Below are 22,965 nucleotides of genomic sequence, written 5' to 3'. Positions count from 1 at the left end.
TGTGAGTAGGATGGCCCAGTTTTAACCTGTGTGCGATGGGGGCGGAATGTTACCTGGCCGCAGGTTGTCCGAAAGGATCGCCGCCATTACCGCCTTCTTGCTGCGTCCATGTGTTACAGAGCAGCTAGAGATGTCAGAAGTTATGACACACGATCTCCTGGTCCTGCACGTGTCACTTCTGCTAGCCGCTGTTTGGCCAATGAGGACAGGAAGTGGGGCGGTGTCTTCGAATGCCAAGAGAAGCGCGGATTCCGCGCTCTCTACACGTGGGACGCCAGCGACGCTGCCATGGAGCAGAAGCAGTCCTCTGCAACAGCAGCCTCTGATGCCCGACCGAGACTTTCTCTCTCGGGGGAATTGGCACAGGTACATATATGAAAAAACGATTGCTACCTATAAATACCTCTAGCAAAATGTTTTTTCCTGAGCGGTGACTCTTTTTTCACGGTTTTGCAAAACTTGCACAGCAACAGCCTGAGAGATTGAGATGCGAAAAACTGTAACATTAGATTACATGAACAACAAGGATCATTGCACTCAGCCGCATGCATGAAATCCCTAGGCCACAAGCGATGGTCGGGAGGCTGACGCCGGTGGGGGAGTCCAATATAGGCACATAAGAAATGGAACTGCTCCTCACGTTTTCCACTATGCTGGAAAGATGGGATCACAGACAATAGGCTTCCCAGCCTGTTCCAGCAGCAAAGGTGAGTGCATTTTTGCAGGAATATACACTCATAGGCCTGGTGCACACCAAAAACCGCTAGCAGATCCGCAAAATGCTAGCAGATTTTGAAACGCTTTTTCTTCTTTTTCTGCTGCGTTTCAGCTAGCGTTTTGCGGTTTTGTGTAGCGGTTTTGGTGTAGTAGATTTCATGTATTGTTACAGTAAAGCTGTTACTGAACAGCTACTGTAACAAAAAACGCCTGGCAAACCGCTCTGAAGTGCCGTTTTTCAGAGCGGTTTGCGGTTTTCCTATACTTAACATTGAGGCAGAAACGCCTCCACAATCCAAAATCTGCAGCAGCCCGGGAGTATGCGTTTCTGCAAAACGCCTCCCGCTCTGGTGTGCACCAGTCCATTGAAATACATTACCCAAGCGGATCCGCACCCGCAAGCGGATCGCAAACCGCAGCCGAACCGCTCTGGTGTGCACTAGGCCATATGGTTGAGATTGGAGTGTGATTTCCCCTGTGTTTTACCTTTTCCCTTTCCCTCTATAACCTAGCAAGCTAAAAGTGCATGCAAAGCAGAGGGGGTATCGGATAGGGTTTGGAGAAGATAATATCTTAGAAATGTTGCTATTGCAACATTGGGCTTCCCCAAGCATTATAACGAGAATTTGTCAAGCCTGCACTAAATCTGTGGTAAAGATAGTGATTGACAATTTACGTAAACAGCTGAGGCTGGTTTCACAGTAGGACGTTGCGTTTTAGGGGACATTATGGTCGCATAACGTGCCCCTAACGCAACGCCTGGTGCTCTCTGATGTGGACGTCAGAGTGAGCCGCGTTGTGCAGCTCACTCTGGCGTCCGTGATGCCGTGATGCGTACTCTTGGACGCATGCGGCATCACGTGGTCCCGCCCGGCCAATCGCCGCACAGAGCGGCTGCTCCAGGAAGTAAACACTGCACGTCACTGAGTACAGTGAATATTAATTAGCCATGTCTACTACTTTAAGAACCAATCTATGCATTGCACAGCTCATAACTATCTAAACAAAACACCACAAAAGGTTTGCTGATTACAAAATTTGTATTAATTATGCACACAAAAATGCTTTACATGCTCTACAAACCTCCCGTGAAATTGCACATACCCCACACAAGACATTACCCCCCAGAAAAGAATTGCTTCCCGGCTTGCAGGACTTTATCTAAAATTTAGATGCACCAGCGCTGGTTTTGTTTATGAATGACCAGAGTTCACCGGTATTGAATTTCCGTAGCGCTGGATCTCAGCCTGTGATTAGTCCTTGTAAGGAATTCAAGCCTATATTCAAAATCTGAGGAGGTAAGTCAATCCCATTTAAGCCAGCCGCAACGGCAGAACTGCGTGACCTGCAAGGAGATATCGTTCATTTGCCTATGGACTTGCCCGCAAACTTAAACCAATGGCTTTATTTCTTACCACCCTTCGGTCTTCTGGGAGCGAGGACCGAGCGCGCGGGCGTCCCCGCCTGCTCTTTTTCTGCCCTACTAGCTCCCACATGGACAGCGTCTTTTTACCTGGCCGCTCTCCGCTCCTCCCCAACATTACTGAGCATGTGCAAGCAGTCTAACGCGACCCCCCCAGCCGCGCGTGCGGGGGGGGCGGCGGCCTCCGAGCTGGAGGGGTAGCAGGCAGAAGGGGGGTATTGGGCCTAATGGTGGGGAGGGGGGTCTGACCCCCCTCCCTCCCTCGCCTGGGTCCCCCGATCTGCGCTCCACCTCCAGCTTTAAATGGTTACATAGCAGCTGATAGTAAGAGGGACGGGCGGGGATCACTCACCTCTTCCGGTTCCAGCGTGCGCTCCACTGATGTCCTTTCTGCAACGCCGGGCACTGTATTGTAAGTGGACAGCGTTGCAGAAAGTGACGTCAGTGGAGCGCACGCTGGAACCGGAAGAGGTGAGTGATGCCCACCCAGGGGGGGGGGGGGGGGGTCCGACCACCGCTAGGCCCAATACCCCCTTTCTGCCCGCTACCCCTCCAGCTCGGGGGCCGGCACCCTGCACCCACAGACGGGCAGTTGCCGCCCCCCTAGAAGTGCCGCCTGAGGCAAAAGCTTCACCCCGCCTCATGAGCGGGCCGGCCCTGGGTGCAGCGTTACTAAGTAACGCAACGTGAGCACTGTGAACAGCCCATTGATTTTTCATTGCTGTGCGGTGGGGTGCGTTACAGGCTGCTCTAACGTGCGCCTGTAACGTCCCACTCTGAAACCAGCCTAATGGAAACTTTCAGGGTAATGAGGAATCCCTGAGCAGTTTCAGGGAGTGATTGGTTTCCCATTTTGATTGTCAGATTTGCAGTAAACCTATGCTAGCTGTAGAGACTGATGATCGTTTGCAGGAATGTGCACTTACATGATTGATGTTAGTGATTTTTCCCTTGTATGGTTTATACTTTCCCTTATCCTCTGTGTCCATGCAATTTAGCAGTGGGTGCAAAGCAGGAGTGAAGGTGAATTGTTGCCATTGCGGCAGTATGTTTCCCCAGGGTTATAATAAGATGATTTGTCAAGCCTGAACTGGAGCGATGGTGATTGGCAATCTATGTAAAGGAGTAATAGAACTTTTCTGGAGGTAAATCTCTGGGTAGTTTCAAGGAGTTCCTTTTTTCAAAATTGTTTCAGATCTGTTTTGCATTTGCATTGGTTGCAGATCTGTTTTGCATTTGCTTTGGTTGCAGATCTGTTTTGCATTTGCTTTGGTTTTAGACCTGTTTAGCATGTGTATTGGTCTCAGATCTGTTTTGCTTATGCATTGGTCTCAGATCTGTTTTGCTTATGCATTGGTCTCAGATCTGTTTTGCTTATGCATTGGTCTCAGGTCTCTTTTGCTGGTGCATTGTTCTCAGATCTGTTTTGCTTGTGCATTGGTTGCAGATCTGTTTTGCAATTGCATTGGTTGCAGATCTGTTTTGCATTTGCTTTGGTTTTAGACCTGTTTAGCATGTGTATTGGCTTCAGATCTGTTTTGCTTATGCGTTGGTCTCAGATCTCTTTCGCTTATGCATTGGTCTCAGATCTGTTTCACTTATGCGTTGGTCTCAGATTTGTTTCGCTAACGCATTGGTCTCAGATCTGTTTCACTTATGCGTGGGTCTCAGATCTGTTTCGCTTATGCATTGGTCTCAGATCTGTTTCGCTTATGCATTGGTCTCAGATCTGTTTCGCTTATGCGTTGGTCTCAGATCTGTTTTGCTTATGCATTGGTCTCAGATCTGTTTCGCTTATGCATTGGTCTCAGATCTGTTTCGCTTATGCATTGGTCTCAGATCTGTTTCGCTTATGCGTTGGTCTCAGATCTGTTTCGCTTATGCGTTGGTCTCAGATCTGTTTCACTTATGCGTTGGTCTCAGATCTGTTTCGCTTATGCGTTGGTCTCAGATCTGTTTCGCTTATGCGTTGATCTCAGATCTGTTTCGCTTATGGGTAGTCTCAGATCTGTTTTGCTTATGCGTTGGTCTCAGATCAGTTTTGCATTTGTTTTCAGATCTGTTTTGCTTTGGCATTTGGTTCAGATCTGTTTTGCATTTGGTTCAGATCTGTTTTGCATTTGGTTCAGATCTGTTTTGCATTTGGTTCAGATCTGTTTTGCATTGGTTCAGATCTGTTTTGCTTTGGCATTGGTTCAGATCTGTTTTTGCTTTGGCATTTGGTTCAGATCTGTTTTGCATTTGGTTCAGATCTGTTTTGCATTTGGTTCAGATCTGTTTTGCATTTGGTTCAGATCTGTTTTGCATTTGGTTCAGATCTGTTTTGCATTTGGTTCAGATCTGTTTTGCATTGGTTCAGATCTGTTTTGCTTTGGCATTGGTTCAGATCTGTTTTTGCTTTGGCATTTGGTTCAGATCTGTTTTGCATTTGGTTCAGATCTGTTTTGCATTTGGTTCAGATCTGTTTTGCATTTGGTTCAGATCTGTTTTGCATTTGGTTCAGATCTGTTTTGCATTGGTTCAGATCTGTTTTGCTTTGGCATTGGTTCAGATCTGTTTTTGCTTTGGCATTTGGTTCAGATCTGTTTTGCATTTGGTTCAGATCTGTTTCGCTTATGCGTTGGTCTCAGATCTGTTTCGCTAATGCGTTGGTTTCAGATCTTTTGCTTATGCATTGGTCTCAGATCTTTTGCTTATGCGTTGGTCTCAGATCTGTTTCGCTTATGCGTTGGTCTCAGATCTGTTTTGCTTATGGGTAGTCTCAGATCTGTTTTGCTTATGCGTTGGTCTCAGATCAGTTTTGCATTTGTTTTCAGATCTGTTTTGCTTTAGCATTTGTTTCAGATCTGTTTTGCATTTGGTTCAGATCTGTTTTGCTTTTGCATTGGTTCAGATCTGTTTTGCTTTTGCATTGGTTCAGATCTGTTTTGCTTTTGCATTGGTTCAGATCTGTTTTGCTTTTGCATTGGTTCAGATCTGTTTTGCTTTTGCATAGGTTCAGATCTGTGTTGCATTGGTTCAGATCTGTTTTTGCTTTGGCATTTGGTTCAGACCTGTTTTTGCTTTGGCATTTGGTTCAGACCTGTTTTTGCTTTGGCATTTGGTTCAGACCTGTTTTTGCTTTGGCATTTGGTTCAGATCTGTTTTTGCTTTGGCATTTGGTTCAGATCTGTTTTTGCTTTGGCATTTGGTTCAGACCTGTTTTTGCTTTGGCATTTGGTTCAGATCTGTTTTTGCTTTGGCATTTGGTTCAGATCTGTTTTTGCTTTGGCATTTGGTTCAGATCTGTTTTTGCTTTGGCATTTGGTTCAGATCTGTTTTTGCTTTGGCATTTGGTTCAGATCTGTTTTTGCTTTGGCATTTGGTTCAGATCTGTTTTTGCTTTGGCATTTGGTTCAGATCTGTTTTGCTTTTGCATAGGTTCAGATCTGTTTTGCATTGGTTCAGATCTGTTTTTGCTTTGGCATTTGGTTCAGACCTGTTTTTGCTTTGACATTTGGTTCAGACCTGTTTTTGCTTTGGCATTTGGTTCAGATCTGTTTTTGCTTTGGCATTTGGTTCAGATCTGTTTTTGCTTTGGCATTTGGTTCAGATCTGTTTTTGCTTTGGCATTTGGTTCAGATCTGTTTTTGCTTTGGCATTTGGTTCAGATCTGTTTTTGCTTTGGCATTTGGTTCAGATCTGTTTTTGCTTTGGCATTTGGTTCAGATCTGTTTTTGCTTTGGCATTTGGTTCAGATCTGTTTTTGCTTTGGCATTTGGTTCAGATCTGTTTTTGCTTTGGCATTTGGTTCAGATCTGTTTTTGCTTTGGCATTTGGTTCAGATCTGTTTTTGCTTTGGCATTTGGTTCAGATCTGTTTTGCGTTGGTTTCAGATCTGTTTTGCTTTTGATACGAAGGTGGAGGATTTCTGCTCTCTCCACCCATTGGTGTCAGGGAACAGATTGGATGCGTTATCAGTGGACTGGCTGAGCGGTCTCCTCTACACATTTCCACCATTCAACTTCATCCCCAAGGTCTTGAGAAGGATGGAGGTCGAAGGGCTACAGTGATATTCATAGGTCCCTGGTGGCGGAGAAGGGCATGGTTCCCTATCTGTTGTCTCTAGTCTTAAAAGGCCCATGGCATCTGGAAAAAGACAAGACCTGTTAGTTCGGGGGTCAAATGTTCATCCAAATCTCCAGATGTTGAAATTGACAGCCTGGGTATTGAGGAAAGAATCCTGGTAAGACGGGTTTTCTAAGGAGGTGGTATCTACTTTAGTTAACTGCAGAAAGATTTCCACAACAAGGAAATATACAAAAATTCAGAACGCATATTCTTCCTGAAAGGAATAATATACACACAGATGACCTTAAGATTATTTTGGGAATTTTTACAGAGTGGAATTGATATGGGGCTGAAGGTAAGCACCCTAAGAGTCCACGTATCGCCTTATCGGGTTTTCTTCATACACAATTGTCTAAGAAGATTTTCGTTAAGAATTTTTTTTATTTCAGTAGCGAAATCCCAACCAATGCCAAAAAAAAAAAAAAAAAATTAGTTCCTCCTTGGGATTTATCCTTAGTTCTAAATTTAACTTCTGATAAATTTGAACCTATTGCTCAGACCCCTTTAAAGAAACATTACCACTTGCCGACCGCCCACTGCACAGAGGCGGCCGGCAAGTGGATCCCGCAAGGACCGCCGCATGCACAGAGGCAGCGGTCCTTGTACGGGCATGGGCGGCGCGATCGCGTCATTCGTGGCGCGATCGGCCGCCAGGGACTGGCCCCGCCCACCTCGCGCTGTAAGCCGCCGGCCGTTCGGAAGCGCCGGCGGGTTACTAGCACCCGGATCGCCGCATACAAAGTGTATAATACACTTTGTAATGTATACAAAGTGTATTATACAGGCTCAGGCTGCCTCCTGCCCTGGTGGTCCCAGTGTCCGAGGGACCACCAGGGCAGGCTGCAGCCACCCTAGTCTGCACCCAAGCACACTGATTCTGACCACCCCCCAGGCCCCTGTTTGCACCCAATCACCCACCTAATCACCCATCAATCACTCCCTGTCACTATCTGTCAACGCTATTTTTTTTTTATCCCCTAAACTGCCCCCTGCTCCCTCCTGATCACCCCCCACCCCTCAAATTCTCCCCAGACCCCCCCCCCCCCTATGTACTGTATGCATCTATCCCCCTGATCACCTGTCAATCACCTGTCAATCACCCATCAATACCCCCTGTCACTGCCACCCATCAATCACCCCCTGTCACTGCCACCCATCAATCAGCCCCTAACCTGCCCCTTGCGGGCAATCTGATCACCCACCCACACCAATAGATCGCCCGCAGATCCGACGTCCGATCACCTCCCAAGTGCAGTGTTTACATCTGTTCTCTACCCTAAACACCCACTAATTACCGATCAATCACCCCCTGTCACTGCTACCCATCAGATTAGACCCCTATCTGCCCCTAGGGCACTCAATCACCCGCCCACACCCTCAGAACACCGTCAGACCCCAGCCCTGATCACCTCGCCAGTGCATTGCTTGCATCTATTCCCCCCCTTTAATCACACCTTGAGACACCCATCAATCACCTCCTGTCACCCCCTAGCACACCTACCCATCAGATCAGGCCCTAATTTGCCCCGTGTGGGCTCCTGATCACCCGGCCAAACCTTTAGATCCCCCTCAGACCCCCTTCCGATCACCTCCCCAGTGCATTGATTGCATCTATTTTCCCCTCTTACCACCCCCTGAGACACCGAGCAATCACCTCCTGTCACCCCCCTAGCACTCCTATCCATCAGATCAGGCCCAATACAACCTGTCATCTAAAAGGCCACCCTGCTTATGACCAGTTCCACAAAATTCGCCCTCTCATAGACCACCTGTCATCAAAATTTGCAGATGCTTATACCCCTGAACAGTCATTTTGAGACATTTGGTTTCCAGACTACTCACGGTTTTGGGCCCGTAAAATGCCAGGGCGGTATAGGAACCCCACAAGTGACCCCATTTTAGAAAAGACACCCCAAGGTATTCTGTTAGGTGTATGACGAGTTCATAGAAGATTTTATTTTTTGTCACAAGTTAGTGGCAATTGATTTTTATTTTTTTCACAAAGTGTCATTTTTCACTAACTTGTGACAAAAAATAAAATCTTCTATGAACTCTCCATACACCTAACGGAATACCTTAATGTGTTTTCTTTCTAAAATGGGGTCACTTGTGGGGTTCCTATACTGCCCTGGCATTTTAGGGGCCCTAAACCGTGAGGAGTAGTCTAGAAAACAAATGCCTCAAAATAACCTGTGAATAGTACGTTGGGCCTCTTAGCGCACCTATGCTGCAAAAAAGAGTCACACATGTGGTACCGCCGTACTCAGGAAAAGTAGTATAATGTGTTTTGGGATGTATTTTTACACATACCCATGCTGGGTGGGAGAAATCTCTCTGTAAATGGACAATTGTGTGTAAAAAAAATCAAACAATTGTCATTTACAGAGATATTTCTCCCACCCAGCATGGGTATGTGTAAAAATACACCCCAAAACACATTATACTACTTCTCTTGAGTATGGCGGTACCACATGTGTGGCACTTTTTTACACCCCAAGTGCACTAAGGGGCCCAAAGTCCAATGAGTACCTTTAGGATTTCACAAGTCATTTTGCGACATTTGGTTTCAAGACTACTCCTCACGGTTTAGGGCCCCTAAAATGCCAGGGCAGTATAGGAACCCCACAAATGACCCCCAGAAAGAAGACACCCAAAGGTATTCCGTTAGGAGTATGGTGAGTTCATAGAAGATTTTATTTTTTGTCACAAGTTAGCGGAAAATGACACTTTGTGAAAAAAAAAACAATTAAAATCAATTTCTGCTAACTTGTGACAAAAAAATAAAAACTTCTATGAACTCATCATACTTCTAACGGATTACCTTGGGGTGTCTTCTTTCTAAAATGGGGTCATTAGTGGGGTTCCTATACTGCCCTGGCATTTTAGGGGCCCTAAACCGTGAGGAGTAGTCTTGAAACAAAAATGACCTGTGAAATCCTAAAGGTACTCATTGGACTTTGGGCCCCTTAGCGCAGTTAGGGTGCAAAAAAGTGCCACACGTGGTATCGCCGTACTCAGGAGAAGTAGTATAATGTGTTTTGGGGTGTATTTTTACACATACTCATGCTGAATGGGAGAAATATCTCTGTAAATGGACAATTGTGTGTAAAAAAAAAAAAAAAAAAAAAAAAAATCAAACAATTGTCATTTACAGAGATATTTCTCCCACCCAGCATGGGTATGTGTAAAAATACACCCCAAAACACATTATACTACTTCTCCTAAGTATGGCAATACCACATGTGTGGCACTTTTTTGCAGCCTGACTGCGCTAAGGGGCCCAAAGTCCAATGAGCACCTTTAGGCTTTACAGGGGTGCTTACAATTTAGCACCCCCCAAAATGTCAGGACAGTAAACACACCCCACAAATGACCCCATTTTGGAAAGTAGACACTTCAAGGTATTCAGAGAGGGGCATGGTGAGTCCGTGGCAGATTTCATTTTTTTGGGGGTCGCAAGTTAGAAGAAATGGAAACTTTTTTTTTTTGTTTGTTTGTTTTTGTCACAAAGTGTCATTTTCCGCTTACTTGTGACAAAAAATAATTTTTTCTATGAACTCACTATGCCTCTCAGTGAATACTTTGGGATGTCTTCTTTCCAAAATGGGGTCATTTGGGGGGTATTTATACTATCCTGGAATTCTAGCCCCTCATGAAACATGTCAGGTGGTCAGAAAAGTCAGAGATGCTGGAAAATGGGAAAATTCACTTTTTGCACCATAGTTTGTAAACGCTATAACTTTTGCCCAAACCAATAAATATAGGCTGAATGGGTTTTTCTTAATCAAAAACATGTTTGTCCACATTTTTCGTGCTGCATGTACAGGCCCGGCCCTAGACTTTTTGCCGCCTGAGGCAATTTTCAAAGAGATCGCCGCCGCCCCCCCCAAGCCGTGGGTGTGGGGGGCCGCCCGAGCTGGAGGGGATAGCGGGCAGGAAGGGGGTATTGGGTCTAGCGGCGGGGAGGGGGGTCGGACCCCCCCCCCTCCCTCGCCTGGGTCCCCCGTCCTCCGCTCCCCTCCAGCTTTGAAGTCGCTGGCTGCAGCTATGTGTAAGAGGCAACGGGCGGGGATTACTCACCTCTTACTCGTTCCAGGTCAGCGTGCGCTCCACTGATGTCACTTCCTGCGGCGTAGCAGGAAGTGACGTCAGTGGAGCGCACGCTGACCTGGAACGAGGAAGAGGTGAGTAATCCCCGCCCGTTGCCTCTTACACATAGCTGCAGCCAGCGACTTCAAAGCTGGAGGGGAGCGGAGGACGGGGGACCCAGGCGAGGGAGGGGGGGGTCTGACCCCCCCTCCCCACCGCTAGGCCCAATACCCCCTTCCTGCCCGCTATCCCCTCCAGCTCGGGCGGCCCCCCACACACATGGACGGGCGGGTGCCGCCCCCCCAGAAGTGCCGCCTGAGGCAAAAGTTTCACCCCGCCTCATGGGCGGGCCGGCCCTGTGCATGTATACAGAAATTTTACTTTATTTGAAAAATGTCAGCACAGAAAGTTAAAAAAATCATTTTTTGACAAAATTCATGTCTTTTTTGATGAATATAATAAAAAGTAAAAATTGCAGCAGCAATCAAATAGCACCAAAAGAAAGCTTTGTTAGTGACAAGAAAAGGAGCCAAAATTCATTTAGGTGGTAGGTTGTATGAGCGAGCAATAAACCGTAAAAGCTGCAGTTGTCTGAATAGAAAAAAAGTGCCTGGTCCTTAAGGGGGGTAAAGCCCACGGTCCTCAAGTGGTTAAAGGTAGCCTTCCTGGTAGCAATAACGTCAGCTAGAAGAATTGGGGATATTCAGACATTATCCGTTAAGAACCTTTATATGGTCATTCATTCAAATAGAATTGTTTTCAGACCCGACCTAGCATATCTTCCAAAGGTATCTTCAGCTTTTCATCGTTCACAGGAGATTATTTTACCGTCTTTTTCTCCCAATCCGCAGGATGTTAGAGGAGCAGTGAAACAGATTGTGAGAAGAGCTATCATAGCTTATTTAGAAAGTAGAGCTCAGTGGAGAAGATCTAGCTATTTATTTGTATCATATATGGGAGCCTCAAAGGGATTGCAGGCAGAGGCGGCCTTAAAGGGAAGGTTCAGGGAGGGGATTAAAAAAATAAAAATAAATATCCACTTACCTGGGGCTTCCTCCAGCCCGTGGCAGGCAGGAGGTGCCCTCGCCGCCGCTCCGCAGGCTCCCGGTGGTCTCTGGTGCCCGACCCGACCTGGCCAGGCCGGCGGCCAGGTCGGGCTCTTCTGCGCTCCATTTCCTGGCACTTCTGCGTCCCACGCCGGCGCGCTGACGTCATCGGACGTCCGCCGGGCTGTACTGCGCAGGCGCAGTAGTTCTATATATATATACACACACACATATACACGCCTAGTGGTTAACGCTCTCGCCTTGCAGTGCTGGGTCCCTAGTTTGAATCCCAGCAAGGTCAACATCTGCAAGGAGTTTGTATGTTCTCCCCGTGTCTGTGTGGGTTTCCTCCAGGCACTCCGGTTATGAATGAAATGATTAGATTGTGAGCTCCTCTGAGGACAGTCAGTGACATGACTATGTACTCTGTAATGTACTGCAGAAGATGTCAATGCTATATAAATACATAATAATAATATGGTAGGACATTAGACTATGACTATGGTAGAGATTAGATTGTGAGCTCCTCTGAGGACAGTCAGTGACATGACTATGTACTCTGTAAAGTGCTGCAGAAGATGTCAGTGCTATATAAATACATAATAATAATAATAATATGGTAGGATATTAGACTGTGACTATTGCAGTGATTAGATTGTGAGCTCCTCTGAGGACAGTCAGTCATATGACTTTATATTATATAAAGTGCTGTAGAAGATGTGTGAGGAAGGAAGGGGGGTTTCGGACTGTAATATATGATAGAAAACCTTGCACTAGATTACGGTGACCATATGTCCCGCTTTACCCGGGACGCGTCCCGCCTTCGGGGGGCGCTGTCCCAGGCTGCATGAGGTCCCGGGAAACGTCCCGCTTTTAGCAGCGGGACGTCCCGGCCTCGGGACTCTGGCCACCGTACAATGAACTAGCCGCAGCGTCTACTAGACGCTGCGCTAGTTCATTCCCCGCAGCCCCGCTCCAGCCTGCAATGTTTTCCTCCGGCAGGCACAGGCAGAGCAGGGCTACGGGAAGATGGCATCCGGAGGCGGAGCCCTGTATTGGAGACTATGGGCTCGATTCACAAAGCGGTGCAAAGTGTTTGCACGCCAGTGAAAAGCCCCTTATCACGCCTAAACTCACTTTAGGCATGATAAGAAGCAACTCGCGTGAATTTTCCGCGCGCAAAGTTTTGCGCGCGCAACCGCGCACGCGCGCGCAGTGCCCCCGCTTCGCGCGCGCGCAGTGCCCCCGCTTCGCGCGAAGCTCCCATTAAACCCTATGGGACTTTGCGCACGCACGTACGCGCGGAAACTTCGCGCGAGTTAGAGCAAAAATCGGTGATAACTCAGTGGTGCAAAGGTTATCACGCCTAAAGTCTTTTAGGCGTGATAACTGGGTTATCACCGCTTTGTGAATCGAGGCCCTTTTGTCTCCAGTACAGTGCTCCGCCTCCGGACGCCATCTTGCCGTAGCCCTGCTCTGCCTGTGAGATCGTCCAGGCCAGGGGGAGCTGCACCTGAGGCACCAGAGGCCGGCTGCGTGAGGGGACGTCTTCTGCCAGGTGAGTAAATGCTTTTTCTTGCAGGTGAAGTGTTTGCCCACATTGTGTTCATTTTGTACTGACATGTTTGCCCGCAGTGCATTTATCTTGTACTGACATGTTTGGCCGCATTGCGTGTATTTTGTACTGACATGTTTGCCCGCAGTGCGTTTATCTTGTACTGACATGTTTGGCCGCATTGCATGTATTTTGTACTGACATGTTTGCCCGCAGTGCGTTTTATCTTGTACTGACATGTTTGCCCGCAGTGCGTTTATTTTGTACTGACATGTTTGCCCGCAGTGCGTTTATCTTGTACTGACATGTTTGTCCGCAGTGCGTTTATTTTGTGCTGAAATGTTGCCCGCAATGTGTTTATTTTGTGCTGAAATGTTGCCCATTGCGTTTATTTTGTGGTGTCTGGGGTAACTGTTGCTGCATTTATTATTTAACCTCCCCGGCGTTCTATTGAGATCGCCAGGGAGGCTGCGGGAGGGTTTTTTTTTAATTAAAAAAAAACTATTTCATGCAGCCAACTGAAAGTTGGCTGCATGAAAGCCCACTAGAGGGCGCTCCGGAGGCGTTCTTCCGATCGCCTCCGGCGCCCAGAATAAACAAGGAAGGCCGCAATGAGCAGCCTTCCTTGTTTGGCTTTCCTCGTCGCCATGGCGACGAGCGGAGTGACGTCATGGACGTCAGCCGACGTCCTGACGTCAGCCGCCTCCGATCCAGCCCTTAGCGCTGGCCGGAACTGATTGGTCCGGCTGCGCAGGGCTCGGGCGGCTGGGGGGACCCTCTTTCGCCGCTGCTCGCGGCGGATCGCCGCAGAGCGGCGGCGATCAGGCAGCACACGCGGCTGGCAAAGTGCCGGCTGCGTGTGCTGCTTTTTATTTGAAGAAAATCGGCCCAGCAGGGCCTGAGCGGCAGCCTCCGGCGGTGATGGACGAGCTGAGCTCGTCCATACCGCTCAGGAGGTTAATGGTCATAGTTGGCTGTGTTTGCTGCTTTGGGGTTATGGCATACTATTAAATAGCATCACACAGTTTCTGCACACCTATGATGTGAATCCACGTTTGACCACATCACGGCGTAAACACTGCTTTCTTATGCCTCGCTGTTGCATCATTCTGTTAGCTCCGCCCATAGAATGTCATGACCACGCCCATTTTTCACGCGCGCTGCAGACACCAAATTTTTCGCGCCGCACCCCCTGTTTTTCGACGCAGTCCCCCCGTCCCAGGTTGAGCCTACAAAAATCTGGTCACTCTAACTAGACGGCAGAGAGGGGAGAGGAAAAGATAGAGAATGTGATGGGGAGGAAAGTTTTTAAAGACAGGAGGTCTCAGCTGTGCCCTGTATGTTGGACATGTTGGGGGAGGAAAGACAAGTGAACAATCAGCAGCAGCCCCCATTCCCCCTCCCTCCGGTAATTGAACTTATCTTTATTGCAGCTGTCTGCAGTTATGTTTAGAATTGCTCTTACTTGCCTGTGAAAGCTTTACTTTTTCGGCAGCTATTGAATCTCCAGCAGTGTGAGAGGAAGGGGGCGTGGCTGCAGGACACAGCTTCGTTACAGGGGGAGAGGAGGGGGAGGACTCGGGGAGCAACAGGCTGCAGGCATACACGTCACTGTCTGTGAGAAGCCTGCGTGTCATCACCTCTCACTGCTTCCTTAAATCCCGACTGTCAGATACAGCTGCCGTGGCCGCCTGCAGCTTCCTACAGCAATCTGTGAAGCAGGGCTGCCGCGGATCGGATTGGGTCTGGCTGTCTTCTGTCTGCACGGGCCCCTCTTCAGGTGCGGGGCCCTCTTCAGGTGCGGGGCCTGGGGCCCCACTTGCCCCCCTCAAAGGCCGGCTCTGATTGCAGGCATCAAAAAGCACCATAGCTAGATGGGTTAGAGAGCTAACCCCTACTTCGCAGGAAGTAGTCCATACTAGAATTATGACACATTTTACTCTATCCTTGGCAGCCTCTTGGGCAGAGAGGTCGCGAGCAAGCCTGAAACAGACATGTGAAGCAGCTACCTGGTCGTCACACACAACTTTAGTGAAACACTACAGAATTGAACTACTGTTAAGCCAGGATCAGAGTTTTGAAAGAAAGTATTACAAGTCATCATCCCTCCCTAAGGAAAATTTCTCGCTGGTCTCAGCAGCAGTGGCGTAGCTAAGGAGCTGTGGGCCCCGATGCAAGTTTTACAATGGGGCCCCCCAAGCACTCTATACATAACAAATAATATGGCGCAACAAAACCTGCCAATGGCAACTACAGTGTCAGAGGTGCAAGAAGGGGATGGGGCGCAGTTTGTTAATGATTACCACTATTCATAGTATCTATAGAAGTGATTATTACCAATACCAGCACAGGACCAATAGAGAGATAATAATGCAATTGAGGGAGGGCCCCTCTGGCCCAAGGTCCCCGATGCGGTCGCAACCTCTGCACCCCCTATTGCTACACCCCTGTCAGTACCTAACATACTCTCCTTGTCACGATGCCAAGCTGTTTAGTGTCCATGTTCCATGTCTGATTATACAAAATGTTGTTGAAAACTGGTATTGTGTGCATGTGATGATAAGTGGTGTTGAAAGCCCCCCCCCCACACACACACACACACACGCCCTGTTAAGGAATGGCTGTTCCAGTACTGCTTCTATGACTCATGATACATAAAATAATTGTAACCTCTTCCTTTTTCAGGGGATCTCATTGTTAAGTATCAGTTATAGCAAGAAAGACTTCTGGAGTTTTCAATATATGTACTAAGTACACTGTGGCAAGGATGTGGCATACATTTTTTGCAGCAGGAAAAAAGACCCCTTACCAGTACAGGGTGCATGTAAGTGTTAGTTATTAGAGTGAGTCACACAGCAAAAACTCTGAGTGATGTAGAGGGTTGCAGGACTCTCGAGTCTCTCGACAGTCAAAGCTCTCTAGGTAGATGGGAGGAGCTAGGCCTGCCGCTGCCAGCCAGAGATCAGTGAGTGAGGGCTGAGGGAGGGGGGCAGGGGGCTGTACAGGCTGCGGAGAGTGATGTCTCAGTCAGTCGTCTCACTCACCGAGTCTCCGCAGTAGATTAGAGGCCAGCCAGCACAAGGGGGGAGAGAGCGAGTGACGTCATTAGTCACAGACAGTGACATGAGTCATCTCGCCAGACGCTCCGCCGGCCGCTGCTAATGACTGCTGTGCTGTTGTCACTGCTGTGACTGTCTCTGCTGCTGACGCTGGGGAGGAGGGAGGCGGAGCCAGCCGAGGGAGAGAATCTTCTGCACTCTGCTCTGCCGGAGCCGGCGCCGCCGCAATTAGTAAGGAATGGATGCCGGCGGCCCGGCAGCACCCACACATTAGTACCATACATTATGCTGCAAACAGGGAGGCTTCAGGCGGCTCAAGGCTTCAGGCGGCGGGCCCGGTCGCCAATGCGACCTCAGCGACCTCTATAGCAGCCATCCTGGAGGACGATGGGAGAAAGTCCCGGCTGTTTACCTGTAGCCGTGTTTCGGCGAGTCCTCCAGGATGGCTGCCGAGTTCCCATCCCTATTGTAATATAGTTGCTAAGTTTGATTTATGTTAAAGGTGATGTACTCTTAATAACGGAGTTGGTGAGGGAGGAGTCCTTATATAAGGGCGGGTTCATTTAAATTGATTACTCTTACAGGTGTTTCCGTTTGGGGAGGGGACAAGCAATGTCTCAGCAGCAGCCATCCTGGAGGACTCGCCGAAACACGGCTACAGGTAAGCAGCTGGGACTTTCTAAATGAATAATAATACTTATGCACAAAAGCAAATAAGATAACTGTATGGGATATAAAAAGTAGGAAAACATGTTTTTATGGAATATTATGTCAGAGTTTTATACCGCTTTAACTAACAGCTGCCATGGTATAATAGCCTACTATGTGTTGACCGTAAAATTCTACTTTGCAATCCAAAAAAATAAATTTCAATATAAAACACTTTTAAGTCTTATTACATTTTTTGGTGTTGTTTTATTCTGATTTTTATTTAAAAAATGGCAAAAAAAACAAACCTATTTTTCTTTTTTGTAAAAAAAAAGAAGCAACATTGTAGGGGTTGTCTCCAAAACATTTTTCACAACAGATGTTTTAGTTAATAAATTCCCATGTTGGCATTGCAAGCTGTGCACATGCTAGTTTTGCATTGTAAAACAGTGAAAACTTGTTTTTGGTGATTACACATTTCCAAAGAAATAGTGAATAAGTGTCTTGGAACCCATTAAGGCCTGTTTCACACTGTAAACTGGCGGCAGCAATGCACCGCATTGCACAACCAGAAACGGGCCTTAAGGGAACACCACGTTAGTACGCGGTGTTCCCTGTCTGGTCACCAGCCAAGCAGGAAGCGACGTGCGCTTGCTATCACTTCCTGCTTCGGGTATGCGGAAGTGCACTGAAGCGTATCGTTAAAATACGCTTCAGTGCATGCACACAGCAGCGTCAAGGTTTTAAAAAAACCTGCGTTGCTATAGACTAACATGACTTCTGGGGATGCAGCGAAAACGTCACTTTGGTCACATCGTGCCATACCATGGCAGTATGAAAGTCTCCACAGACTTTAATTGCCCGGTGTTGGGGTGCGGTAAATTTACCGCACCGCACCGCTGTGAAAGAGCCAGGACAATTCAGCCTTCCTATATACAGAACAAAGATTCCCACCAACATCAAGAAAAAATGTCAGCATGTGGGATCAGATGTATGGAAATCGTTCAGTAGAGAAGGGGTTCTCTCTGTCATCAAAAATGGACAAAAAGTAGGGATAATAAAAATTGCACCCTGTAGAAAGAAAACACAGAGACAACAGGAGCCCAAATGGTGCAGTATGTCACAGTACCAGAAGTATGTCAAATATGCAAATGTATTATACTCACAAAGGTGGGTTGCAGAAGGGCAACCGACCACTAGAAGCAGGTGGAGATGTATAACCCTGACTCCACTCGGGTGACCAGACGGAGCTGGTGATGGTCGCACTCTTGATAAAAAGCAAACCTCAAATGACCTAAATTGGTCAAAGAGGGTTGATCCCCCTCCAAAAGGAGGGTGAAGGCACGAGGTAAAGGGGGAAGAGGCGCCCAGAGCAGATAAAATACGTTAAAAACAAATAAAATGAAAAAAGTGAGGTGGCTTACCTCAATGAAGACAAATTCACGTATTAATAGAATTTTATTGCACTGGCAACGCGTTTCGTGGGTGCATACCCACTTCCTCAGGCCAAATAGCAGTGCCTGTGACGGACATTACGGAAAGTCGTGCGCTAGCGCCATCGATTTTCGCAGTTCCTGTCAGTCCCGGGTAAATGCACAATAGATGTCAATTTCCCTCTCTCTTACTGAGAACAGTAACCTTCCCCCCACATCCTGTGTCAGGTCAGGAAAGAATGTCACACCTAGCAGGACCTCTCGCTGGGCCAGTTGCTGGCACAGCCTTCCCCAAGGAAACTAGATCCAACCAGTAAGATAAAAAAATTCCCTCCAAACTCAGAGGCTCAAACAAAGGAATCCTTAATGTATTAATAATTCAAAATAGGTTTGGCACAGAAAGACAACAAACACATTTCCTGATACCCAGAAATCAGTTCTATCACTCACATGATTTATAATTTTCTGGCTATCAGGAATCAATAGAGAATCCACTTTATCCGGCCTGCGTAGAGCGAATGCGACAGACTAGGCATGTATAGCCTAGTTGAATACAGGATCGCAAGCGGCTTATGAATATAGTCTCGGATTTGCGATGCGCCAATCTGGGACGGAATTACACAAATTATTAATAAATTGGTACATTTCTTGCTCTAAGTCTGAGGGTGGCAACCTGGCTTCCAGGAGGTAACCCTGCCTTAAACACACCTACTTTCCAGGTAGTGACCGCCCCAAAACTGAGGTCAGTAAAAAGTGTTTGCGAGGAACTCCTCCTGAGTTCTTCAATTTCCATCTATCAGGGAAGTCAGACATGGGCTCACGGAGAACCGGGCGCATGTTGTGTACAAAGGACTTTTAACCTGAATGCCTACCTTTAAACTGGACTATTTTCTTCATTCTTCAAATGGACTGCTCAGCTAACTAAGTAAGAACTTTCTGATTTTATTCCTTTTTATTTTTTAAGCTCTGTGTTTTATATGTTAATAGGTGTATATAACTGTATGTAATGCATTTGTGTTATTAAACGTTTAAAATATCGGTTAGCGGTTATGACCTATTGCTGAACATACACAATCGTACCTATTCTCCTGAACTCGCTACCCTGTGTTTAATAGAAGTATACATTTATAACCCGTATGCGTGAATCCGGCTCAGATAGTCAGATCTGACCCAGATTCCTGCATACTGCTGATAGAGCGTTCTCCAAGTCCTAGTATAATTACAGTAGCGGGCTGTGTAACTCGCTTGGTGGCAGATCTTTGAATTGTATATGTGTGTGGTGAATCCATTAGTGGCAGAACGCTCCCTCCATTAGTCAGTTCATCAAATTGCGAACGCGGGTTACCCTTCGCCTTGCGGTCTGTGACAGTGCCTAATAGTGCTTGTAGCCACAAATAAGGCGCCTCTCGTCATCATATGTACTGTGATACTGTATTGTGTACTGGTAAACAGCAATAAATACGGCTAAATGTAACAGTAATAATTTGTTTCTGCAATCTTTTTCAGTTTGATGTAAATGGAGATGGCCATATTAGTGGACTAGAACTGCGAGATGCTGCACAAAGTTTCTTAGGAGAACCACTAAATCCCAGTGAAGTCCAGGAAATTATTCATGATGTAGACCTTAATGGAGACGGACGAGTTGACTTTGATGGTAAGTAACTGACCAGTCCTGCACTTGGTGCAATAATTCAACCTTGGTGTTACAATATGATATTTGGCAAATTAACGAAAACACTGCTTTGGTCAATACTGGCTTTGGGGGGAAAAAAATCAAAGACAACCAAGCAGCTTAAAAGTGTAGAACCCCCAATTTATACCACAATATAACATAGGTTACAACAGCTAGCCATTAGTGTATAAAGTTCAGGCAATAAACCTAATAAACCTGCAACCACATAAAGCCCAGCTGATACAAGAGAACATTTGGGACACTTTTACTGTAATGAGAAAAACTGTTTCTAGACTCCACAGCAATAATAAAGCAGAACTCCTAATTTCCCAGCCCCATGCAACTTCACACTGCCCTCCCACGGACATCCACGTCACTGTCAATGGTACAATCATCTGCCCGATCGCACAAGCCTGTTGCCTGGGTGTCACCCTTGACTCAGCCCTCTCCTTTACTCCCTACATCCAAACCATTACTAGCACCTGCAATTTCCATGTATGCAAAATCTCCAAGATCCACCCTTTCCTGTCCCCGGACACTGCCAAACTCCTCTTCCATGTCCTCATAATTTCCCGTCTGGACTAATGCAACACCCTCCTATCAGGCCTCTCTCTGAACTGCATCGCCCCGTACAATCCGTAATATATGCAGCAGCTAGACTAATCTACTCCTCCCACTGCTCCATCTCCATGACTCCCCACCACTGGCTCCTGATCCACTTCAGAATCAGCTTCAAGATCCTACAGTATGTCTGGCCTACAAATCTATACACAATCTTGCCTTACCTATATCTCTGACCTGACTGCCCACTTCAGTCCTCTAATGATGACCTCCTCCTAACCACACCACGCATCTCGTACTGCCATGTGTGAATACAGTAATTCACTAGAGCCGCTCCCATCTTGTGGAACTCTATCCCACTGTCCATTAGACTTGCTCCCTCCTTCAACACCTTCAAACTAGCCCTCAAAACTATTCAAGAAGACCTATCCCACTTCATCGATGCCCTAAGGGCCGGTTTCCACTACAAAGTGATGCAAATGCGGCTACCTAGCCGCATTGCATCACTTCCGCCGCCGGCCGCATCGCTTCAGCATCTCCCGATGCAGAAGTCAATTGAGGAGATGGGACGCAGCTGCGGTCGGATGCAGCCATGCGAGAATCTGCAGCATGCTGCAGATTCTCGGATCGCTCTGCACAACATGCACACAGTGGAAACTCTTCCATTGCCGTGCATGTGTTTCAGCACACCTGCGGTACGATGCGGCTGTGTAGTGGAAACAGGCCCTAACTCTCGCAGAGAACCTCTCAATGCAGCCCCCCTCCTGTCGTGCCACCCACGTGTAAGCCTTTGGCAGGGGCCTTCCTCCTAGTGTATCCTACTTAATCATGCAAACAGAATAATGTGAACTTGTATTATTAGGGTTACTACTCCAGTGCATGATCTGGCATTGTGTGTCTTACTTCTCATTTCCTGTATTGTGTTTTCTGTATTATCATTGTCTGTAACCTTATTTACTGTTCAGCGCTGCGTAATATGTTGGCGCTATATAAATCCAATAAATAATAACTATCTCTGAAAAGAGGATCCGTAGAAAGTTTGTTTTAGACTGAATAGGCTCTTTAAGTACAACATAAACCATAAACACTAGCTTGAGGTCCCTGCCCTTGGAAGCTAAAAATCTAGAGGGTCACTTAGGAGAGGAGACAAAGGGGCAAGCAGATGAGCTTGGGGTGGGTGGGGTAGGACATGTGCCCTGGGCGCTGACTCCCTGAGGGCGCCCAGCTGTGTTTACTTTTTTTCTTAAAATCTCCTCTGCTTGCCGCTGCCTTCAAGAGCCATTCACCGGATGGTGAGTGAGGAGCCCCGACGAGGCATGCAGGGAAGTGCAAGTGTGACTGTGGAGGGGGGTGGAGACGGATGATTAGAGCGAGCGGAGCTAGCATCCATCCAAGCCCAAGTTGTCTCTGCTCTGGCTGCAGATGCAGAGATAGACCACACAGGCACATAGGATGGTAGAGGTATGGAGGCACATGTTTCCCTGGGTGCACAGTGGTAAGGGCGCTCAGCGTGTCTTCTGGGGTTTCGTTTGTTTTTTCCTTTTAACTTTGTTTCTTCACTGACGTCTGTGTGACGTCATCAACCGGCCGCTGCGCTCACAGGATGAAGTGAAGCACTTCAAGACAGCCCTGTGAAGCCACTGCCATTGGGGAATGGGATTCCTGATAAGTACCTGGTGCTTGCAGGGATGAGACTGCAAGGTCCTAATGCTGTTATGTTAGAGTGAAGGTTCCCATACATCTGGCGATGGTGGGCAGATTTGACCAAGAGACAGTTCTCTCTCATATCAAATCTGATTAGAGAGAGATCTGTCGCCTGCCCATACACCACAGGCCAATTCACAATTGATTGCCCCCTTAGTGTATAAATGTGCATGCATTTATACATTACCTGTCCTATTTCGCCCACTGCACAGTGCCCATCTGTCTTCCACTTTCGGCTCCTCCATTTGGGCTTCACACTCTGCAGGCATTTAGTGCGTGGTGCGTGTGGCATCACCCACACGCTATACGCCAGCGGTGTGAGGCGCAAATGGAAGAGGATGAAGCTAAAGACGGATGGGCAGTGTGCGGTGGGCAACCTAGAACAGGTAAAGTAAAAATACACACGGAGACTTGTTTATACACTTGGAGACTTGTTTATACAGTTGGAGGGGAACAGTGCCGGGAGTTTGCTCGCTCGATAATAATTATCAAATAGGATGCCTTAACGAGCAAAATGCACCTGCCCCAAGTTCTCCCCCCTCAAATGCCCACCCTAATCCCGGTCAGAGTGTTCGCTATCAAATGTCCAGCCAAGTTCATACATGAATGATGAATGACAGCGCTCCTCTTCTAAATCTCTCTCAAGGTCTGCAAAAAGTAAACATACTGCACAACTGTTTTAAACACATAGGTCCACTCTCCCCCAGTGAAAAAAGTGCAGCATGCGTGATAAAACCAGTGTAAAAACACAACTCCGGAACCCCAGTATGAATAACCGCTCACCAGATGATTTCCACCTCACATCCAGGTGGATCTAGCGTTCTATAGTCAACCAATGACTAGGCACCAAACTGTTCCGTCTCAGGCAATAAAGTTTTTTTAATCCAGATTCCATGTAAAAACACAAGCAATAAAATATTCATAGTGTAACTTGATAAAAAAAACTGG

General features: G+C 47.2%; 1 protein-coding gene across 2 annotated transcripts in view; it reads left to right on the top strand.

Moving 5' to 3' along the window:
* LOC137533904 (calcium-binding protein 2-like) overlaps window positions 1-22,965 on the top strand; it is a 511,029-nt gene that overhangs the window by 288,190 nt on the left and 199,874 nt on the right. For both annotated transcript variants that reach the window (XM_068255205.1, XM_068255204.1), the window contains one exon: window positions 19,587-19,734. In XM_068255205.1, coding sequence (XP_068111306.1) covers window positions 19,587-19,734 — 148 coding nt within the window. The remainder of the gene's footprint in view (window positions 1-19,586; window positions 19,735-22,965) is intronic.

The sequence above is a fragment of the Hyperolius riggenbachi genome, chromosome 10, assembly GCF_040937935.1.
Source record: "Hyperolius riggenbachi isolate aHypRig1 chromosome 10, aHypRig1.pri, whole genome shotgun sequence".
NCBI lineage: Eukaryota > Metazoa > Chordata > Amphibia > Anura > Hyperoliidae > Hyperolius > Hyperolius riggenbachi.
Note: the sequence above shows the minus strand (reverse complement) of the source record. Positions and strands in the feature narration are given on the sequence as shown.